General features: G+C 44.9%; 1 protein-coding gene across 2 annotated transcripts; it reads left to right on the top strand.

Moving 5' to 3' along the window:
* Positions 1–879: 879 nt before the first annotated feature.
* LOC119220254 (TANK-binding kinase 1-binding protein 1-like) lies at positions 880–18,010 on the top strand. 2 transcript variants are annotated; one of them, XM_037476117.2, is made up of 13 exons: positions 880–968; positions 7,785–7,992; positions 8,096–8,227; positions 8,943–9,047; positions 9,146–9,296; positions 12,589–12,782; positions 13,669–13,730; positions 13,814–13,920; positions 14,721–14,911; positions 15,005–15,298; positions 15,863–15,943; positions 16,021–16,242; positions 16,813–18,010. In XM_037476117.2, the coding sequence occupies exons 1-13, from the start codon at positions 901–903 to the stop codon at positions 16,939–16,941; spliced, it is 1,944 nt and encodes a 647-aa protein (XP_037332014.2). In that variant the 5' UTR covers positions 880–900; the 3' UTR covers positions 16,942–18,010. The 2 variants fall into 2 exon arrangements, with proteins under 2 accessions (XP_037332014.2, XP_037332013.2); XM_037476116.2 differs by having other exon boundaries at positions 900–968; positions 7,758–7,992; positions 16,813–18,009.
* Positions 18,011–18,160: the final 150 nt, after the last annotated feature.

The raw sequence follows: 18,160 nt of genomic DNA, 5'->3' as shown, positions 1-18,160 counted from the left end.
TAGTTTCTCCGGCAAAGTTCTTCTCTCGTACCGAGCTGGGGTTGGGTCTTTTTGGAAGGACACTGCTCGTGGTCACTCTTGTTATGTCCAAATCTCAATGTATTTAGGGCGCTAAAATTCTAATGTCACCCATTAACTTCATCAGTAATTGGCTGACTGCTTCTTAGACCCCCGGCCCGAGCCCAGCTGAGACATGCAGACCAGCGGAGAGGAGGACGTGCAGGAAAAGCATACATTTTCGCAGATATCTTGATTTACAAATATTACAGGTTATATAATCCCTGTTTCAAACACACATATTTGTAAAATGTATTTTTAATATAATAAACAACAAAACATGTACACTCATGGTGAGGCCATGCAGCCACTGTTAAATTAGCAAAATTAGCAAACATTTACTAAATTTTGTTCATTAGCTAGCTAATGCTAGCCTGACCTTGCGTTAGCTTCAAACTGGACTTTTGAATGAGAGCTAATGCTGACAGTAAGTGAAACTAATAATTACAATCAAATTTAAGAAAAAACATCTGGTTATTCATTTTAAATATTAAAATTATATATATATATATATATATATATATATATATATTGAGAATTGTTATAATTCTGTAAATGCAGAGGAAAATACTAAACTCCCAGTACATGCCATTCTAATCCGGGTCACAATCGGACCTCTTTATGTAATCTGTTTGTAAAAACAAATTACTTTTGTTCCAGAACAACATGTTCTAAAATACAAAGAAAACCCACGTTTTAAGGTAGAGTTAAACAAAGCAATGAAAAAGGTCCTGCTGCTTTTTCCTCTGAAGTCCCACCCTCCTTTTTGTCGATGGTCGCGCAGAGTGGGGAGGGTGGAGGAATACACACACACACACACACACACACACACACACACTGCTGATGTCAGACTCCAGTCATGTCGACCCTGCTCAGCACCATCAGCACCATCATGGCTTTTCTACGGAGACGTAAGTTTAAAAAAAAACGGTTCCAACGTCGCATGCAACTTCCATTTGTTGTCTGGTATATTTGATACAATAGCCAACGATCAAATTGTCGCTTACCTGTGAAAGAAATAAAAAAAAAACGCTTTCAGTGTGATCGAGCGGGTCCTTCTGGATGTTTTGGCTGCGCAGCAGCAGGATGCTGTCGGGGGGAACCGCTCAGCTGCGACGCTTTATTGAATATAAATGGTTAGGGAGAGAACATGGCAGCACAGCTCCATAGGGTCTGTGGCAGCCCTGTTGGGTCCCACAGATGTCACCACTAATTCTATTAGTTCAATGAGTACCGTGGCTTCAGGTATTCACAAAGATAATGGAGCTCCATGGATGCCCGTGTTGCGTTCACGGGTCGTCGTTTTTTCTAAAACACATCTACGCATCGATTTTGTGGAAATGCTTTTTTTTAAAGGACCGTCCTGTAGTTTGTAATGAGAGGAAACGCAGGCTTCCAATGTGATTAGCTTTCGTTTCAGTAGTCGTTTTGTGCCTCTAGTTGTCGGCTGTTAGCAGAAGGTCTGCCTACGTAGTTTCTCTCGAAAAGATATTTAGCACACAATGTTTGAATATTATTTACTCATCTAGACCCTCTGGATGACAAAATAGCCAGTCAGCTGTATGAAAATATAATCCAGGTAGCCAGCGCATGGCCATCTTTGTTTTGCTTTGGAAAGAGGCACAACTTGGGAAACAATTGTTATTCAGATGGTAAGAGCATTGGAAAGCAGTAAATAACAGTTTTGTGTTTTTAAACAGCATAGCCGGCCACAACGGGTGTTATTGCCAAATTATCACCATTTGTTTGATTGAGGGATGGCCTTAGCACAGCTTTCAACATGGAGACGGCAGAGCCAGATGCTAACGGTGCTCCCAGTGCTAACAGCGCTACCAGTGCTAACGGTGCTCCCTGTGCTAACAGCGCTACCAGTGCTCCCAGTGCTAACAGCGCTACCAGTGCTAACGGTGCTCCCATTGCTAACAACGCTACCAGTGCTAACGGTGCTCCCAGTGTTAACAGCGCTACCAGCGCTACCAGTGCTAACAGCGCTCCCAGTGCTAATTCTCCTCACCGATTCATCAAATCTATCAATTTGAGTCACCACGCTTGTGCAGTCAACTCCAAAGGTCGCCACAACTTGGTCAATTTGAAAAGTTGCTTGCGAGCCGAAAAAAAGGGTGGGCACCTTCCTCCGTACGCAAGTTTCTTCCTCTGTTTGATCTCTCAAGGCAGTGGACAAAGTGCTTTCTTCTTCATTTGATTTGCAGAGAAATTGCTTCCAGTGTCTTCTCAAGTGGCCGCTTCCAGCCGATCAAATGGTCAAAGGCATTGTAGGAATGTATGCGTAAAGATTGTAAAGAGGAACATTTGTAATATTGAGCGATACAAAATAAATTGAATTGGGGATTTTTGAGAGAAGCCGCTGAGCGTTAAAAACAAAAAGAACGCCAAAGACTGCATGTGGAGAATTGACTAAAGAATGCAATCGAACAACTCGTCCAGTACCAGACAGGATCAGAAAGGTTTTTCATTAAACAGGTCGTGGACAGTGGACCTTAATGCGCTTTCTTCATCCCTGTCTGCTCCATCGATGACCTGGTCAGCCTGCTGTCTGTCCTCCTCAGTGACCTCAGTGAGGTGTCACTACACGAGCAGCTCTTAGCCTTAGGAGTTTTTTGGGATGAACTGATTCTGTACTGAGGTTCGTTCAGGAAGAGCCACAGGCTCCATAGCAACGGCCTTGATGACAACACATTGACACACATACGGACAAATCGGTGTTAAATGCAGATCTGTAGTGCGTTGTTTACGTATATTTAGTAATTTGTAGGAGATTAAATTAGAAAAAGTGTGTTGAAAGCAGGAGGATGTCTTCAGATGTTGTATAATGTCATCCAGGCTTGTATGGTTGATTGAATTAAATGGTATGTGGTTTGAACCGAGGTTATTCTGAGATGGGGATACAACGTATCCTGTGTTTTTTGTGGAGGCAGTGACTGCTTGTCTTATTGTCTGAATGTTATCAGTAAAAAAGCAGACAAGTGGATTGGAGCTCAGCAGCCACTGACACTGGAGGGTGTGTTAGCAAGGTGCGTGCATTGTTATTGTTTTTAGTTAGTCAGAGAAATAGGCCAGTCTTGCATTTCTATGTTCCAGATTATAATTATGAAGTCTGTCTTAATACATCGGGTCACAGTGGACCTGGAGATTTGTTTTGGGCCCTGTTTATCATACCTGGCTAACTGAGTTAGCCGGATCATTTTCAGGATGGTTCTCTCGAAAAAAAAGGGGGGCAGCTCTCTTCCTCATTGACGAAGGAGCGATATCAGTTAGATTAACGTTGTATAGGGAGACAGTTCTCCCCCGTTGTGACATCACGATGACGTCCTGTACGATGCCATCGATGCTGACGACAACAAGATTTTTTCCCGAGCCGAAACGTCACGTGATGAACACCACACGCTGCAGCCGAGCATCCATCGTCCCGCAGACTCCCACACTGTCCCACGGACCGTCTCCCACTGTCTCTCGTATTGTCTCACACACTGTCTCCCACTGTCTCTCGTATTGTCTCACACACTGTCTCCCACTGTCTCTCGTATTGTCTCACACACTGTCTCCCACTGTCTCTCATACTGTCTCACACACTGTCTCCCACTGTCTCTCGTATTGTCTCACACACTGATGATTACTGATCCGCCCAGACACAGATTCACACCTAATAAAACCCCTAGTTCTATATGGTCATCTACACACACATACATATGATACATAAGCTGATACAGTACATATGTCCTCATAACTGGTCATTTGTATCAATTAAACTCTTTGGGCTTCTTTTTATCTACTTATTCTGAAAGAGATATTATTTTTGCCAGCAACATCTCATTGGATGATGATGCATTCCATGAAGCATCCTGCCAGCAGGCCCATTTAAAGAAATGAGGCTATACATTTTTCCAAGCCCAAACGTTAACTTGTGTGTGATACTTTGTTGGGTCTGTAGACCTTGCAGACCTTTCTTTTTGTAACGCACAGTATTTGCCTCAGAGGGCTTTACAGTCTCTGACATCCTCTGTACAGAAACCCTCACATTGGCACAGGAAAAACTCCCCCAAAATTGAAAAAGCATTTGATGGGGAGAATAAAGGAACCTTTAGAGAGACAGAGGAAGCTCTAAAGATGGACGGACTGGGTTGGTCGTAAACAATGTACAGAAATGATTCAGACACACATATTATCTCCTCATATGCGTTCATCAGCATCTGCTCGTTGTTTATTTGCCGTTGTACTGTTAAAAATCCTGGTTTCGGTGATCGACTGCCTTCTTACGCCCCTTGCATGCTTTTTTGCAGTTCTTCTGGACTAGAGTCAAAAGATACGCAAGCTTCACGCAGGCTGTGATTGGATTCACTACAGGTTATGGGCGACATCAGAGAAGGTTGCCTAGTATTTGGTTGGTCTTTAAATGTTCAGGAATGAAGTTCCAGTGTCAGTTCCACACATTCAAATTAAATGAAGGCCCTCTGCTTGCATTTAAGAGACTCGTCATATAAAGTAGCAACTATAAATAGTAGTAGCATAGTAGAGGGAAGCATGCCGGATAATACAGAGTGCCACACTCAACCAGACTTACAATTCAACTCCTATTTCACATGCCTAACTCTTTACGTGGTCAAAGTGGATGCAATCTCTGAACTCCATACAATGATGAGACAGAGTCCACCGCCTTTTGAGTTCGACCGCGGGGGGTTGTGGGTAAAGCGGACTGCTAGACCATTAATAAATGAAACGACCATGTGATGAAGACATATGGCACAGTCTGATCTGCCCTCGGCTGGAACTGTGTGTGCGTGTGTGTGTGTGTATGTGATCCTTGCAATGAAATGTCGACAGTAATGACAGGGATATACAGAGTTTGAGGTGGATGAATAGATGATAGACGGAAGCAGTGTGTGGGCTGCATGTGTGTGTGAGTCAGTGGGCTGTTGTATACAGAGAGACCTCTCTCCCTCCCTGCTGCTGCAGCTGCCTTTTGATCACACGCACACACACACACACACACACACACACACACACCAAGGGCTGGAGTAACCATGTATTAGTAATGTAATAGTCAGAGCGAGTTTAGTTTTGTGTGTTTCTTAAGGTGCAATTAGATTTTTAAAATTATACCACTGTTGCTGTTGCCTTTAACTAAGCTGCTGCCTTCAGAACAGATTTACTGCACTGTGAGACAACTGCTGCATCTAAACAGGATGTGGCACATGCACCCAGGTAGTTGTTCCCATTGCGTTGTATAATGTAATTTTTATGCACTCCAACAAAATATGTGAAATAGAAAAGTAATAAACGGAATCCATGTACAGCAGGATTGAGAAACAATGTTTTTTGTAACTTAATTATGCGCATTTTCAATGTTTAGAAGTGAGGAATTTGCTTTCTAGCAACATGAACCGTAGGTGCCGTTTGGTTACAGCTCAGCTTGTGACGCATCTCGTAGCCTGCGAGGAACTCTGTTCTCCCTGCAATGTTTCTCCATAGCCTCTTCTTCTCCTCCTCTGGTCTCTGTAGAGGCATGAAGCCTCAGGATCAAACCCTAATGTTTCACTCAAGCAGAATTGTTTTTAACTCATGCAGACATGTCTGCACCTCAGTATGCAGCCACCAGCGCCCGAATGTAAAATAACACATCCTCACATTATGTGCACAACGTCTCACTTCAACATCATTTATTTGGTTTTATTCTAAAGGAAAACCCTAATTACATGTTTAAGAAACACTGCACACCGTACCCTGCTGTTATGAAAGTGGTGGCCATTGTAGAGCCGTGCTCATTTTTGAATTATTAATATACTGCAGACGTTCCATCCGACTCGGATTTGTCTCATCCAAATGGATCATGAGCTAACATGGACACATTGGTGACTTCACCAGTATTCAGGCTTCTAAAGAGGCTTTAGGATTCCTGGTTGTTCTTCTCACCGCTGACTTTTCTATTTTTTGATCCAGAAAATGTGGATTTAGGTTGCAAAACCACCTCCATCAATATTGAAGATTAAAGAGTACAGCTGTTTGGGTTCTGCTTAACACTCTTTAAAGGAGGTACGGCACAAGCTGGTTATGGAAAGAACGCCCACATCCGAGAATAGTTCACCTTTGACCCTCTCAAAGCGGTTTCACAAATGGTTGGAGGTATTATCCTTTAGGTTAGGTTCTAAGCAAACCCCTCTGAGAGGTTTCTAGGTGTAACCTTTATAAAAAGTGCCACTAGCAACCAAAATTTGCTCCCCTTAAGGACAAGTCAAAGTCTAGATAGTGCCTTAATTTCTGGAATATCAAAGGGTACTCTGTAGTTCCCTGTTTAGGTTCTCATTACCACCCTTAGAAGGTGGTAAGGTTCTGTAAAGAGAGGGTTTCTTTAGGGTTGGACACAGACATTTTGCAATGCAGACTCTGTGTCCGCTGCTGTCAGTGTCCTCACCTGCCAATTTGTGCCCGTCGGAGCGGAATCCCGCACAGAGCAGTGGGGAATTGACCTACATTGACCTCATTAACCTATATGAGGACAGGCCTAAGAATTCTATATAGTTCTAGTTGGCACTTGTTTATTCAAGCCTGAATGAAGCCAATTAAGGTCTAGTATACAAATAGCTTACAATTAGGGCCGGGACTTTAGCGCGTTAATTACGATTAATTAATTACAATGTGAATTAAGATTATTTAATTACACAAAAAATAACACATTAAACATTTTTTACGCATTTTTACACTTATTTTTTGCACCGCGGAACGTTTCTCACTGGATGAGTTTCGGGGGGACCGATTATACTGGAGCACCAACTAGCGTTCGTGACTTCAGACAACAACAAACCACAGTGAACATGAACGAAGAAGCTGACGAGACCGTGTCGGGTGGCCCCGTGAATGGGACATTTTATTATAATAAACACACGGATGGAAGCGTCGATAAGAGCATGGTTGTGTGCAAGCTGTGCAACAAGGAATTCACATCGAGCCTCAAGTATCACCTCAACGCAAAACAATTAGCAGCTAGCGTGGACGTACAAGGACCCACACCCAACCCACACTGCACCAGATGACTGGTTTAAGGACCAGGGTAACTAAGTCCACGTCTGAAAAAATAAACTATGTTCTGAATGTACTTGAAAGTATTGGTCTACTTAAAAAAAACCTATAGGCTACCTGAATTTCTGAAAGTACTATATTTCTAAATATGCTATTGCTACACTTGTCTGCTGGAATTGGTTGAACAAAAATACAAATCCATGTGAAAAAAATTACTTCTCACTGTTCTCAGGTCAAATATTTATGCAATTAAAATGCGATTAATTTCGATTAATTAATTACAAAGCCTCTAATTAATTAGATTAATATTTTTAATCGAGTCCCGGCCCTACTTACAATCATTGACAGACATCTAGTCCGTAATGAAGGGGGGGGATGTACTTTACGGCAGCAGATGGGAAACAGCAAAGCATTGGCTTGCAGACTTAGCGGGCCCCTGGCAGTATTTAAAAAACACACAGACACACGCACACACACAAACTCCCTTTGCGACTATCTCTTCTGCCAGGACATGGGGCGTGACATATTTGCCATTATTGCCCCTGTTGTGGGAGGTGGAGGGTGCAAAGTGACTTACTGAGCCTACATGGCCACAGGCCTGTCTTGCCAGTCGGCCCAAAGAGTTTTCCCAGAGACAAATAACCACCATCTCTCCCCATCTCCCGCAGTTATCTGATGATGGATCTGTTCCGCAGAGGAGAGCTGGGGCTGTTGGGAGGAGGAGAGGGCCTGAGGGACGACGTGGGCATTCCTGGGATCAGCTGGCCGGCCAATCGGCTGCCAGAGGACATGTATCCGGCGTCAGGGTTGGCCCTGGCCGCCGCCTATCATGACATCAAGACCCGGCTGGCAAGTCTGGAGAGAGAGAACAGCAGCATCAAGAGGAAGCTCAAACACTACGAGGTCCAGATGCAGCACCTACACACATATGCATGTATATCATTAGATATCATAAGGCTTTCATGATGTGAGATTCTTTCTGGAAAGTTGCTCTCCTCTCCTGCAGTTTCCTATGGTCAGTGAATTTGGAGAGGAGAGGATCCTATGCTGTTCCTGTGAGCCCATCGTCAAAGACACCAGTGTCATTCAATCAGAAACCACCAACCTGCAACAGAGGATCAACTCTCTCACTCAGGAGGTACTGCAGAAAGGTTACATAAAAGTGTTGCAGAGTCGGAGTATAAAAGGGAAGGAAGGACGGGAAGAAAAACGAGTTACAGTGATTTTAAGACAAATGATTGTACAGAGCAGAGTGTCGTAGTGTTTATCTGATCCCTGGTCAGTCCAAACTGATTGATTTGCATTAGTGACGGAACACTGAGTTACTGAGTTAAACTTAATACAACTTAATTTATATATATAATAAAGGTGCCATTTGAGTGATACCGTGGGAGAACCACTTTCGGTTCCTCGAGAAACCGTTTTAGAACAACATTCTTTGAAGTCCTATTTCCATAAAGGGTTTTCTAATGAAATAAAGAGCAACGATTTCCCTTCTGAAAACCAACGAATCACTTCGCATTCTAGAAATGGCATTTAAATGCCTGCTACTGCTTACAGTGCGTTAACCACTCCACCAGATGGCTGGATTACCTTCTCGACAATCTCAAAGAAATAAAAGAAAATACAGACTCTCAGTGAGGCAGGTTATTAATAACTCTGGTTGTATCTACTTCACCTTCAAATGAAAATGTTCACGTAAGGGTGGACTGCCTTTCTCCATCCTTTTACCAGTTTTTTCCTGTTTTGGTTCACGTGAGTCTGAAGAGGAGTCTTCAAGCTCAATAGACACTCACCCACCACTGTGTGTATATAGATGTGTATGTTTTTAGCTATAACCCCTCCTGTCGCAGCTCCAGAAGAGCAAGGAAAGAGAGGAGAGGTTGGAGGAGGTCATCCAGGCTTATGAGAAGATTCACTTGGAGAAAAGCAATGTCCAGAGAGACCTGGACAAGATGGTAAATGCACACACACACACTTTACACACCTCCTAATAGTGTTCTACAAGTGTTAGGCAGCATGGCTGATATCCTTTCTTGTGTTGTCCTTTTGTCAGACGACTCTAGCGGAGCAGCATGTGGAGCACATCTGCGGTCTGGAGTCGGCACTCAGACAAAGAGAAAGCTCCGTGCAGAAGCTCAATGCCCAACTCCGGAGCAAAGGCACACTTCAGTCTCAACTCCACACCAGCCTGGACGTACCCAGGGGTGGGTTCTGTTCGAATTCACAGTAGTAACTAGTAGATTATGATGGGGATAATAAAATAAACACGACAGGCTCTGTGGCCACTATGCCGCTCTGCCACTATGCGAACATCGGAAAGGAAATGGCGTGAATACAAACAACCTGCACTTCAATCTCTTCTCTCCTCTTTTTCTGCTTCTCTCTCTGCTGCCAAAATCTCTTTCTATAATTAAGTCTTCATTTTCTAACCCCAAAAAACTATTTTCCATCTTCTCCAACCTCCGGTCCTCCTCCGTCCTCCCCCCAATTTGTCAAGTATTTTACCAAAAGATAGCTGACATACGCTCCTTACCTTATTAATTCTTACCTTAAAAACCTCTGCCTGTCACAACCCGCCCTCTCGACCCCATTCCATCCCACATTCTACAGTCTACAGTCTCCTGACCTTCTTCCTTTCCTCACCTGTCTCATTAACAATGCCCTGTTATCTGGCAGTTTTCCCAACTCTCTGAAGAAGGCGAAGAGTTAACCCACTCCTGAAGAAACCCACCCTCAACCCTTCTGAAGAAAACAACTACAGACCGGTCTTTCTTCATCCCTTTTTGTCCAAAACTCTTGAACGTGCTTATCTGTAACCACCTCTCCTCCTATCTCCACCGTAACAACCTCCTTAACCCCCACCAGTCAGGCTTCAAGGCGGGCCATTCCTCAAAGACTGCTCTCCTTGCTGTTAGAGACGCCTCTCTCTCCTCCGTCCTCATCCTTCTGGACCTTTCTGCTGCATTTGACACAGTCAACCACCAGATCCTTATCTCCTCCCTTCAGGAACTTGGTGTCTCAGACTCTGCTCTCTCCCTTCTCTCATCTTACCTTGATAGTCACACCTTATGGGTAAACTTTGTCCTCTTACTACTGGAGTTCCTCATGGTTCCATCCTGGGTCCCCTCCTCTTCTCTCTCTACACCAACTCTTTCGGCTCCGTCATTCACTCGCATGGTTTCTCCTACCACAGCTGTGCCGATGACACCAAAATAATTCTCTCCTTCTCCCACACGGACAATCAGGTGGCGGCACAGATCTCTGCATGTCTGACTGACATCTCTCAGTGGATGTCCGCTCACCACCTGAAGATCAACCCCGACAAGACTAAACTACTTCTCTTTCCGGGAAAAGATTCTCCTACACAGAACTTGACTGTTAACTTTGGCGACTCCGTGTTAACGCCCACTCTGACTGCTAGGACCCTCGGCGTGACACTTGACTCCCAACTCTCCCTGACTGCCAACATCACAGCGACAACACGATCCTGTAGATACACGCTCTACAACATCAGGAGAATACGACGCCTTCTCACTCAGAAGGCGGCGCAGGTACTGATTCAGGCTCTTGTCATCACCCGCCTTTACTACTGTAACTCTTGACTGGTCTTCCAAAATACTCCCACACCACTTCTCCACTCTCTTCACTGGTTACCAGTGGCTGCCCGCATCCAGTTCAAAACATTGGTACTGACGTACCATGCTGTGAATGGATCGGGTCCAGTCTACATCCAGGACATGGTGAAACCCTACATCCCAACCCGCTCACTCCGATCTGCATCTGCCAAGCTGCTTGTTCCTCACTGAGAGAAAAGTACTCGGCGAGATCGCGACTCTGTCCTGGCTCCCAGATGATGGAACGAGCTCTCTGATGACATCAGGATGGTAGAGAGCATTTATCTTCCACCGCAAACTAAAGACACACCTCTTCAGACTATACCTTGACTAAAAAGACTAACAAATTGTAGCGCTTAAATTGTACTTGTAATGGCTCTTTTCTATAGCAAGTTGTAAATCGGCTTATTTAATGAAATTGCACTTGTTGTTTTTTGTTCTTCTGAGTTTGTATCCTAATGGTTGAAATGCACATTAATTGTAAGTCACTTTGGATTAAAGCGTCAGCTAAATGACATGTAATGTAATGTAAATATAAGTAGTGTGGTGCACTGGAAACTGCATGGTTTGCGGTTCGAATCCCGGCTGCCCCATGTGCCATGTTGGAGTGTCCCTGAGCAAGACACCTAACCCCTAATTGCTCCCCAGGCAAAATGTAAAACAGAAAAAGGGTTCAAATGCAATGTTAAAGCATCAGCTAAATGACGTGTAAAGTAGTGGTGGCACAAATCAGGACTACTCAGAATTAGAGAAATGGTGATACTAGGATGATGTCATCCCATTTAGCAGCAGTCCAGTGAGGAGCAGCTAGGGACATTTCAGAGTGTTCTTTCAAATCAAAATGGCAGCTACTACAGAGGGGAGCATAAATGCTTCAGTGGCATCAGTTAAATCAAAATGTGAGAGTATTTCTTTATTGAAATAGAATATACCATTTTTCCATGGTAAAGTTTTTTTTTTGTTCTTCTCCTGACTGGCTTGGGTAAGGGTTTCATTGACAGACATTTAAGTGAATTAATAGCCAGTTTTTTTTGTGCTGGCCCTTTTCAAAATATTTTGCGTGGCGTGTTTCTCAGTACTCCTCAGATTCAGAGTTTTTCATGGGTCATCATTTTAAGTTAGTGGCGGACATATGCATGACATCATGGTAAAAGACCATAGACTCTATATCAAAAGTTGAAGTAATCACCGCAAACTGTGGTTATCACCATATCAGCCATTTCTGCCATTATCATCTTGGATTTTGGCTGTCGCCCTCTGTCTTTTTTTGGAAGCAGTGAGACAAGAGGGCGGACTACAACCAAATGCTAAATAGGGCATCATTTGCTAAATGAGCATCGTGCTGTTTTTGAAGGCCACAAATAGAGATTGTTACCATAAACTCATGTCTAAAATGTTTACTGAGGGAATAAATCAAGAGAAAAAAAGTTATTTTCTAGAGGAGTCGCCCCCCCCGGGTAAGTAGAAAAAATGTTGATAATTGTAAAAGAAAGAGGTTCATGCCAGCAAGCAACAAATCCCTCACCTGCTGAGCCATGTAGAAAACACAGATCTTGCACTGCAGATTTAGTTTGTCCTAAGTATCATAAGGAAGAATAAAAGAGCTAATCAAACTCTTATTTTAACGTAACCCGATCCAGCTGCTTTGCTACAATGCATTCAGGGTCAGAGTTACCAGTGATTTGCAAATGTAACTATGTGTCGGGGTAATAAGTAGGAACACTAGACGGGGGTTGTACCAGTTATGAAGAGGGCTTCTGCCTGTAACCTTTAAAAATACGATATTTTGCTCCTGGGGAAGAAACATCAGAGAAGAAACACATTTGCTCTTGGATTTCTGCTACAAGAGAAAGAACTGGACTAAATGTGTGCTTCCCCTCAGAGGGCCGCGGGCCGACCCTGCAGAGCTCCCGCAGCCTGGACGCCCTGTCCGACCTGAAGCTGCAGCAGCTGGAGGCCGAGCTGGAGGGGGCCCAGTGCCAGGCGGAGGCCGCCCGCCAGAGGGAGGCCGAGTTGAGGGCCGACGTCCAAAGGCTGCAGCAGGAGGTGGTCCAGCTACGAGGAGCGCAGAGACAGGTGAGCCTGCTGCGACGTTTACATCATGCTGTCAACCCGCCTTCAGAACTGCTCCGCCCACTTTGTCAAGTCTCTAGGTTCTTGGATTCATAACACAAAAGGCAACGTAATTTAAATAAATGCAAATGTATTCATGGTTTGGTTAGAAATATGGCAATGAAAGAGGAACTATCGAATAAGTCCTTTATTATAAAAAAAAGTAGATCTAGGAAAAATAAAAAAAATGTATTTGCTGATGATTGCTTTCAGATTTTTGCACAGTTGTATTTTTGACTGCAGAACAGTTCTTATTGTCAGATGAATCCGTTATGAGCACAAGTTAAGAAGCCTTCCAGCTGGTCCCACATCTGGCCACATGGTCCATGCTGATAGGGGGCGGCCTTTCACCCTCCGTATGATCGACATCTGCAGTCATCAGCGTTTAAAAAAAGTGCTTCTGACAGCATTTGCATGATGGATTTGTTTTTCATAGCTCAGTGGTTTGAACATTTCTGGTCAGGAGTAAAGCCAGAAGCAAAGCAGTGCCCGTGTCTGCCATGTGATCTGTGATGTCTTTATTCAGAGAATAACACAGCAAACAGTCATGTTGTGCTTCTGTTGGTTAAAACTGCTGCAACAAAAAAAAGCCAGAGAAGAGCTACTAAATAGCAGCATTTTTTTTTAACATAAATTGTAGGAAAAAAGAGGCGTTTAACGGCACTCGTGGCTTTCCCTGCTCCTTAAGCGTGAGTGGCGGTTAAAGGATGCTTCGGGCACTGTGCCGCGTGTAGATGAAAATCAGTGAGTCAAAACAGTTCTGGCGCTGGAGTAGATGGGTCACGTGTCAACAGAAATGTCTTCAAGTGCTGCTGCTCTGACCTCAGCGTTGTGTCCCTCTCGGTCACAGGACTCGTCCCAGCACTGTGAGCACTGTGACGTGGAGTGGATCAAGAAAGCCGGGGACGAGCAGTGAGTGGTCCTCGGGGAGCCGTCTTCGGTGGTTGTGGTTGCCGTGCGTTTATCTCTTCAGGATCTCTCTCTTTGTGCCGCAGGGTGAACCTGGCATTGGCCTACACCGAGCTGACCGAGGAGCTGGGCCGTGTTCGCAACCTGGCGGTTAAACAGAGTGACCTCCTGAGACGTGTCTCTCAGGACCCTGGTAGGACTTCATGCCATCGTTACGTTTTTGCAAAGGACGTTTGTTGAGAGATGAAGGGACCGGCTTGGAGGTTTTTGAAAAAATGGACTTGGGTTCGCTGACAATGTGTTTGTCATTTCTATTCCACAAAGCATTGAGCGGCTTTCATTGGCCGCTAGACCTGCACTAACGAGACAAAAAGGAACCGTGTCATTCTCAAAGCACCTTCAAAGGAGGCAATAAACCTTTAACTTCTCGCCTGGGTGCTATTTGCACTTATGAAGTAAGAAATCGGAGCTTTTCCAGATAAATGAGCCTCATTGTAAAACAGGTCTGATAGAGCCACGCAGGCACAGTAAACGTTATTCAGAGAGCTGCTGGAAAAGTGTGAAGAGAGTATTTATAAAGGAACGCCCCCCCAACACCCTTCGGGTCTTTGGGTGAAGTGACAGAATGCAACAACAGCTGAGTCATGAAACACCATGACATGTCATTTATCAAAATACATAACTTTTTAAATCATGGTTAAATAACCAATCATTAATGAGGAGAATGTTTAATGTTTACTGAGGGAATAAACTGAGGGGTTCTATAGGAACAGAGGGTTCGCCCCCTGCTGGTCATTTTCATTTTCACTTTCTCGTCAGCTTCACTGTGCCGATTGCCGCCGGGTCACAACCGGAGAGCGGCTACACACACACCTGCTTACCTGCTCAGATGGGTCCTGATGGCCGTGTTTTGTTTCCCTCCTTCCCTGCAGCTTGTGTTCTTGTTATGGTCCCGTCCGTTTAGGATGCTCTCTCGTTCTCTTTCTCCCTCAGTTCCTCGTCCGACCCCGGCTCCTCAGCATCTCTCTCCGACGTCCCCCCAGCGCCCCTTGCTCTCCCCCGACAGGCTCTTCCCCGCCGCCTCCCCTCCTCTCTCCCCAAGTGGCGGCCCCGCCTCCTACTCCCACCAGCCGACCTGCAGCCGCCTGCGGGCCACGTTCCAGGGTCGCCGTAGTTACTCAGAGGTGAGTTTTTGGAGCGTCCACATGTCCATGTCATCTCGCAGTGGAACGACAGAAAGGTCTTTTGACCTTTCATCCTCTTTTTTTTTTCCTCAGGTGTCTGACCCGTCCGGCACCCATAGGCCCCCAGGGTGGCGGATGAGAGATCCAGTGTCCACCCTCCCAAAACCCAGGCCCCTCCTGGGGGAGAAGCAGGGTTACGGGCAAATCAAAGCTCAGCTGCGCACCTCCTTGGTGGGCCTGATCCGACCAGCCTCGGCTCAGGGGGCCGGGGGGGAGAGAGGAGGAGGAGGAGGGGGAGGTGGGGGAGGGGACAGAGGTGGGGGGAGCAGTCTGACCAGCAGTCCTCATCACTGTGCCGTGGACCTGGGCTTCCCCCGGGCTTCTGAGGTAAGAATGAGCTTTTCTACTTACTTTCCCCTGACTTTTGTGCGTGAAGTCAACCAACTCTTTAACCAGGTTGTAAAAATGTACTTTAACTATGAATGAAAAGCTACCAAATGAGTTCATTGGAATAAGCCGCAACAAGTTGTTGATTCAGTTGTTGACCCTGACCGACCACTGTTTAAACCTGTTTAGCTGTGTAGGAGCACCTGTTGCTTACACAGCTAAGGCCCCAAAGGGTTGCCCACATAGACTGTGTATATTGTCGCCATGTCACCCATTCCATATTTGGAATGTGGAGGAGTGACATAGTGACGGCGTATACAGCTATGGAAGCGGCGGCTACCTGTCAATCATGGTAAGCCCTAATGCATACTCTGCTTTAATGAGTAAAAATGAGCAAAGGTAAGTAAATAATGAGGTAATATATTTGAGTTATTTTCTTTAGTGACTTGTGTGCACCCAGAGGAGTCGCCCCCTGCTGACCGCTCAGCTAGTTTCACCCCATCACTGTGGCCTGACCCTCCATTTCTACACATACAGTTCTACACGCCCCTTCCTCTCTTTCAGGTCCATCGCTTTCGTCGACTTGAGAACCCACCTGAGCCCGCCTCCTTGGTGACCCCGCCGCAGTCCTCTGATGAGGAAGAGGTGACGATGACTCTAACGACGTGCTGTTCTCGTGGCTTTTGAAGCTGGGTGTACTTACTTTTGACGTCACTTGACAGGATGTGTGCACATACCTGTCGCCGGCTGCCAGCCCGCCTCGGACGCTCGGTGCGATGGGCTCGACGTTGCGCAGGGACCCCCCCCTGCACCACTCCTTCTCGTCTCCTAGGAAACAGCCCCACCACCCGTCCTTCTCGTCCCCCGAGGGCCCTGCCACCCTGTCCTGTCATCTGCCTCCCTACATGACCTCTGAGCACGCTCAGTCGTGGCCCTCCATCAACGTGAGTACAAAGAAAAGGTCAAAGGTCAAGCAGACCTTGTTGGGAAACCATGGCTTTGTTTTCAGTCTCAGCGACTGAAGCTGTTGAGCCCTTATTTATAAAACTGCACACCTGCTAATATGACCTTATATTGAGTTACATTACTTACTGTTAATACGCTACTCTGTAGCTTTGTACTGTGTGTCTTGTGTGTTCTTTTCAGCCCCTTTATGTTTGTATAATGTCTTCGGCCCTGTACTGGTTGTTATTGTGTTCTTCTTGTTATGACCTGCCAATAGATGCTAATTACCTAAAAGTATAATCCGGTGCATTGCATCCAATGGTTTGAAATGTACATGCTTCCTTTCAACAAAAAAAAATATGTGATGTATTTTTAACAACTAAACGCAAGCCACATATTTTTAATACATTTTGTTTGTGTACTTTTTACTGTCTCTAAAAAGCATGAGCTTTTAAACAGCTTCATTGGAGCATTGGCCTAACAATTGGCTAAAAACAAAACAAACCTTTTTTGAAAGTTTAGAACAGATTTGATGGACATGAGCTTTCTGTGTCTCCCTCTGTCTGCAGTTATGGATGGAGTCAGAAGAGAGTGCTGTCCGGAGCTGTCCTCTGTGTCAGCTGACCTTTCCAACCGGTTACCCTGACGACGCCCTCATCAAACACATTGACTCCCACTTAGAGAACAGCAAGATCTAACTAGTTATTTCATTTTCATTTGAGCTTCTTCTTCCTACGGACCTCTGCAGCCATGGCGTTCTCTTCTGGGGGACACGTGGCTTGTTTAAGGGGCACTTCACGTCGCCTCTCCTTCCAGATGTGGCATCTAACCAGCAACCCTTTGCTTACAGAACAAATTAGTTTTTAAGTTACTTTTTTTTCTTCTTTCAGAACCAAACTCACTCAGACACCAACTTCACCTGTAAATAGAGCATCTGGCATATGCAACATCTGGCATATGCAAATTTGGGAACACCCGGCACCCACACAGCCTCTCGTGTTGGTTTGTGGGGGGGTCAATAAGATTTCTGGACCTGCAATAAACAGCTGTGTAATAAAAAGATTACAACAAATAGTCTGCAGAAGTAATTCAGTCAACAAAACAAACACAACACGGCGTGTGGAACAAGGCGTGTTGGAGGATCAGTAATGAAAGAGGCCGACCTACAAGTCGTCTAATGATACTTTGGGGAACTTTTTCTGATATTGAAACCGTCTCCATGTAACAGACTGTATGTGAGAAGTTGGTTTGAGGGCCGATGTTTTGAAGACTTGAGTTTGTCCATTTCTCCGTCGCCATGTTGAATCACGGCCCGGTGCCATATGGATTTATTTTTTCTGCATCCAAAGAACAGAAGTGACCATATTTGGTGTTGAGGAGGGACGTAGAGACGGCGTCCTGCTGCCAGGAGCAGGGTTCCACATCACTAACCCCCCGCTGCTGGAGGATCCGTCCCGATTGCTGTGAAGGCAAAGGAGGCTCAGGAGAGCCAGAACCAGGCTGTCAGACTCGGTCAAATGAGACGCACACTGGTGCTCAGAAACGGTACTTATTCAGTCCACGGGCCGCCCAAGACAGTACAAAATGAAAATTCCTCACGGTAGCTTTAATGAAAAAATAAGGACAGCAAAAAAAAGGCACCTACTGCCATATTTTGGTGTGGTAATGAAAGTGCCTTGGGAAAACCACAACCTTTATTTTGAAAAGGCAGAGACGAACAAACAAGGAGTTGAAAAAAACTATTTCGGTTTTATTATGAAATGTTCTTTTCCACATAATTGTAACTTTTACTTTTTAAATTGAGAAATGTCATCCATTCATTATCAATATTACTTTGTCATTTGCTATAGTTCTTTCCCTTAAAAAAATCCCTTAACTTTGAGAATTATAATTACAAATTGTGGAAAAAGTGACTTT

The sequence above is a fragment of the Pungitius pungitius genome, chromosome 12 (genome assembly GCF_949316345.1).
Source record: "Pungitius pungitius chromosome 12, fPunPun2.1, whole genome shotgun sequence".
Taxonomy (NCBI): Eukaryota; Metazoa; Chordata; class Actinopteri; order Perciformes; family Gasterosteidae; genus Pungitius; species Pungitius pungitius.
This window is presented reverse-complemented; position numbering and strand designations above follow the sequence as displayed.

What these genes read in the sequence shown, in the direction of transcription:
- LOC119220254 (XM_037476116.2), top strand. Translation starts at nt 901, where the DNA reads ATGTCAGACTCCAGTCATGTCGACCCTGCTCAGCACCATCAGCACCAT. An exon ending in GGAAGCTCAAACACTACGAG is followed by an intron (nt 7,993 to 8,095) that starts GTCCAGATGCAG and finishes CCTCTCCTGCAG; the next exon opens with TTTCCTATGGTCAGTGAATT. An exon ending in TCAACTCTCTCACTCAGGAG is followed by an intron (nt 8,228 to 8,942) that starts GTACTGCAGAAA and finishes CTCCTGTCGCAG; the next exon opens with CTCCAGAAGAGCAAGGAAAG.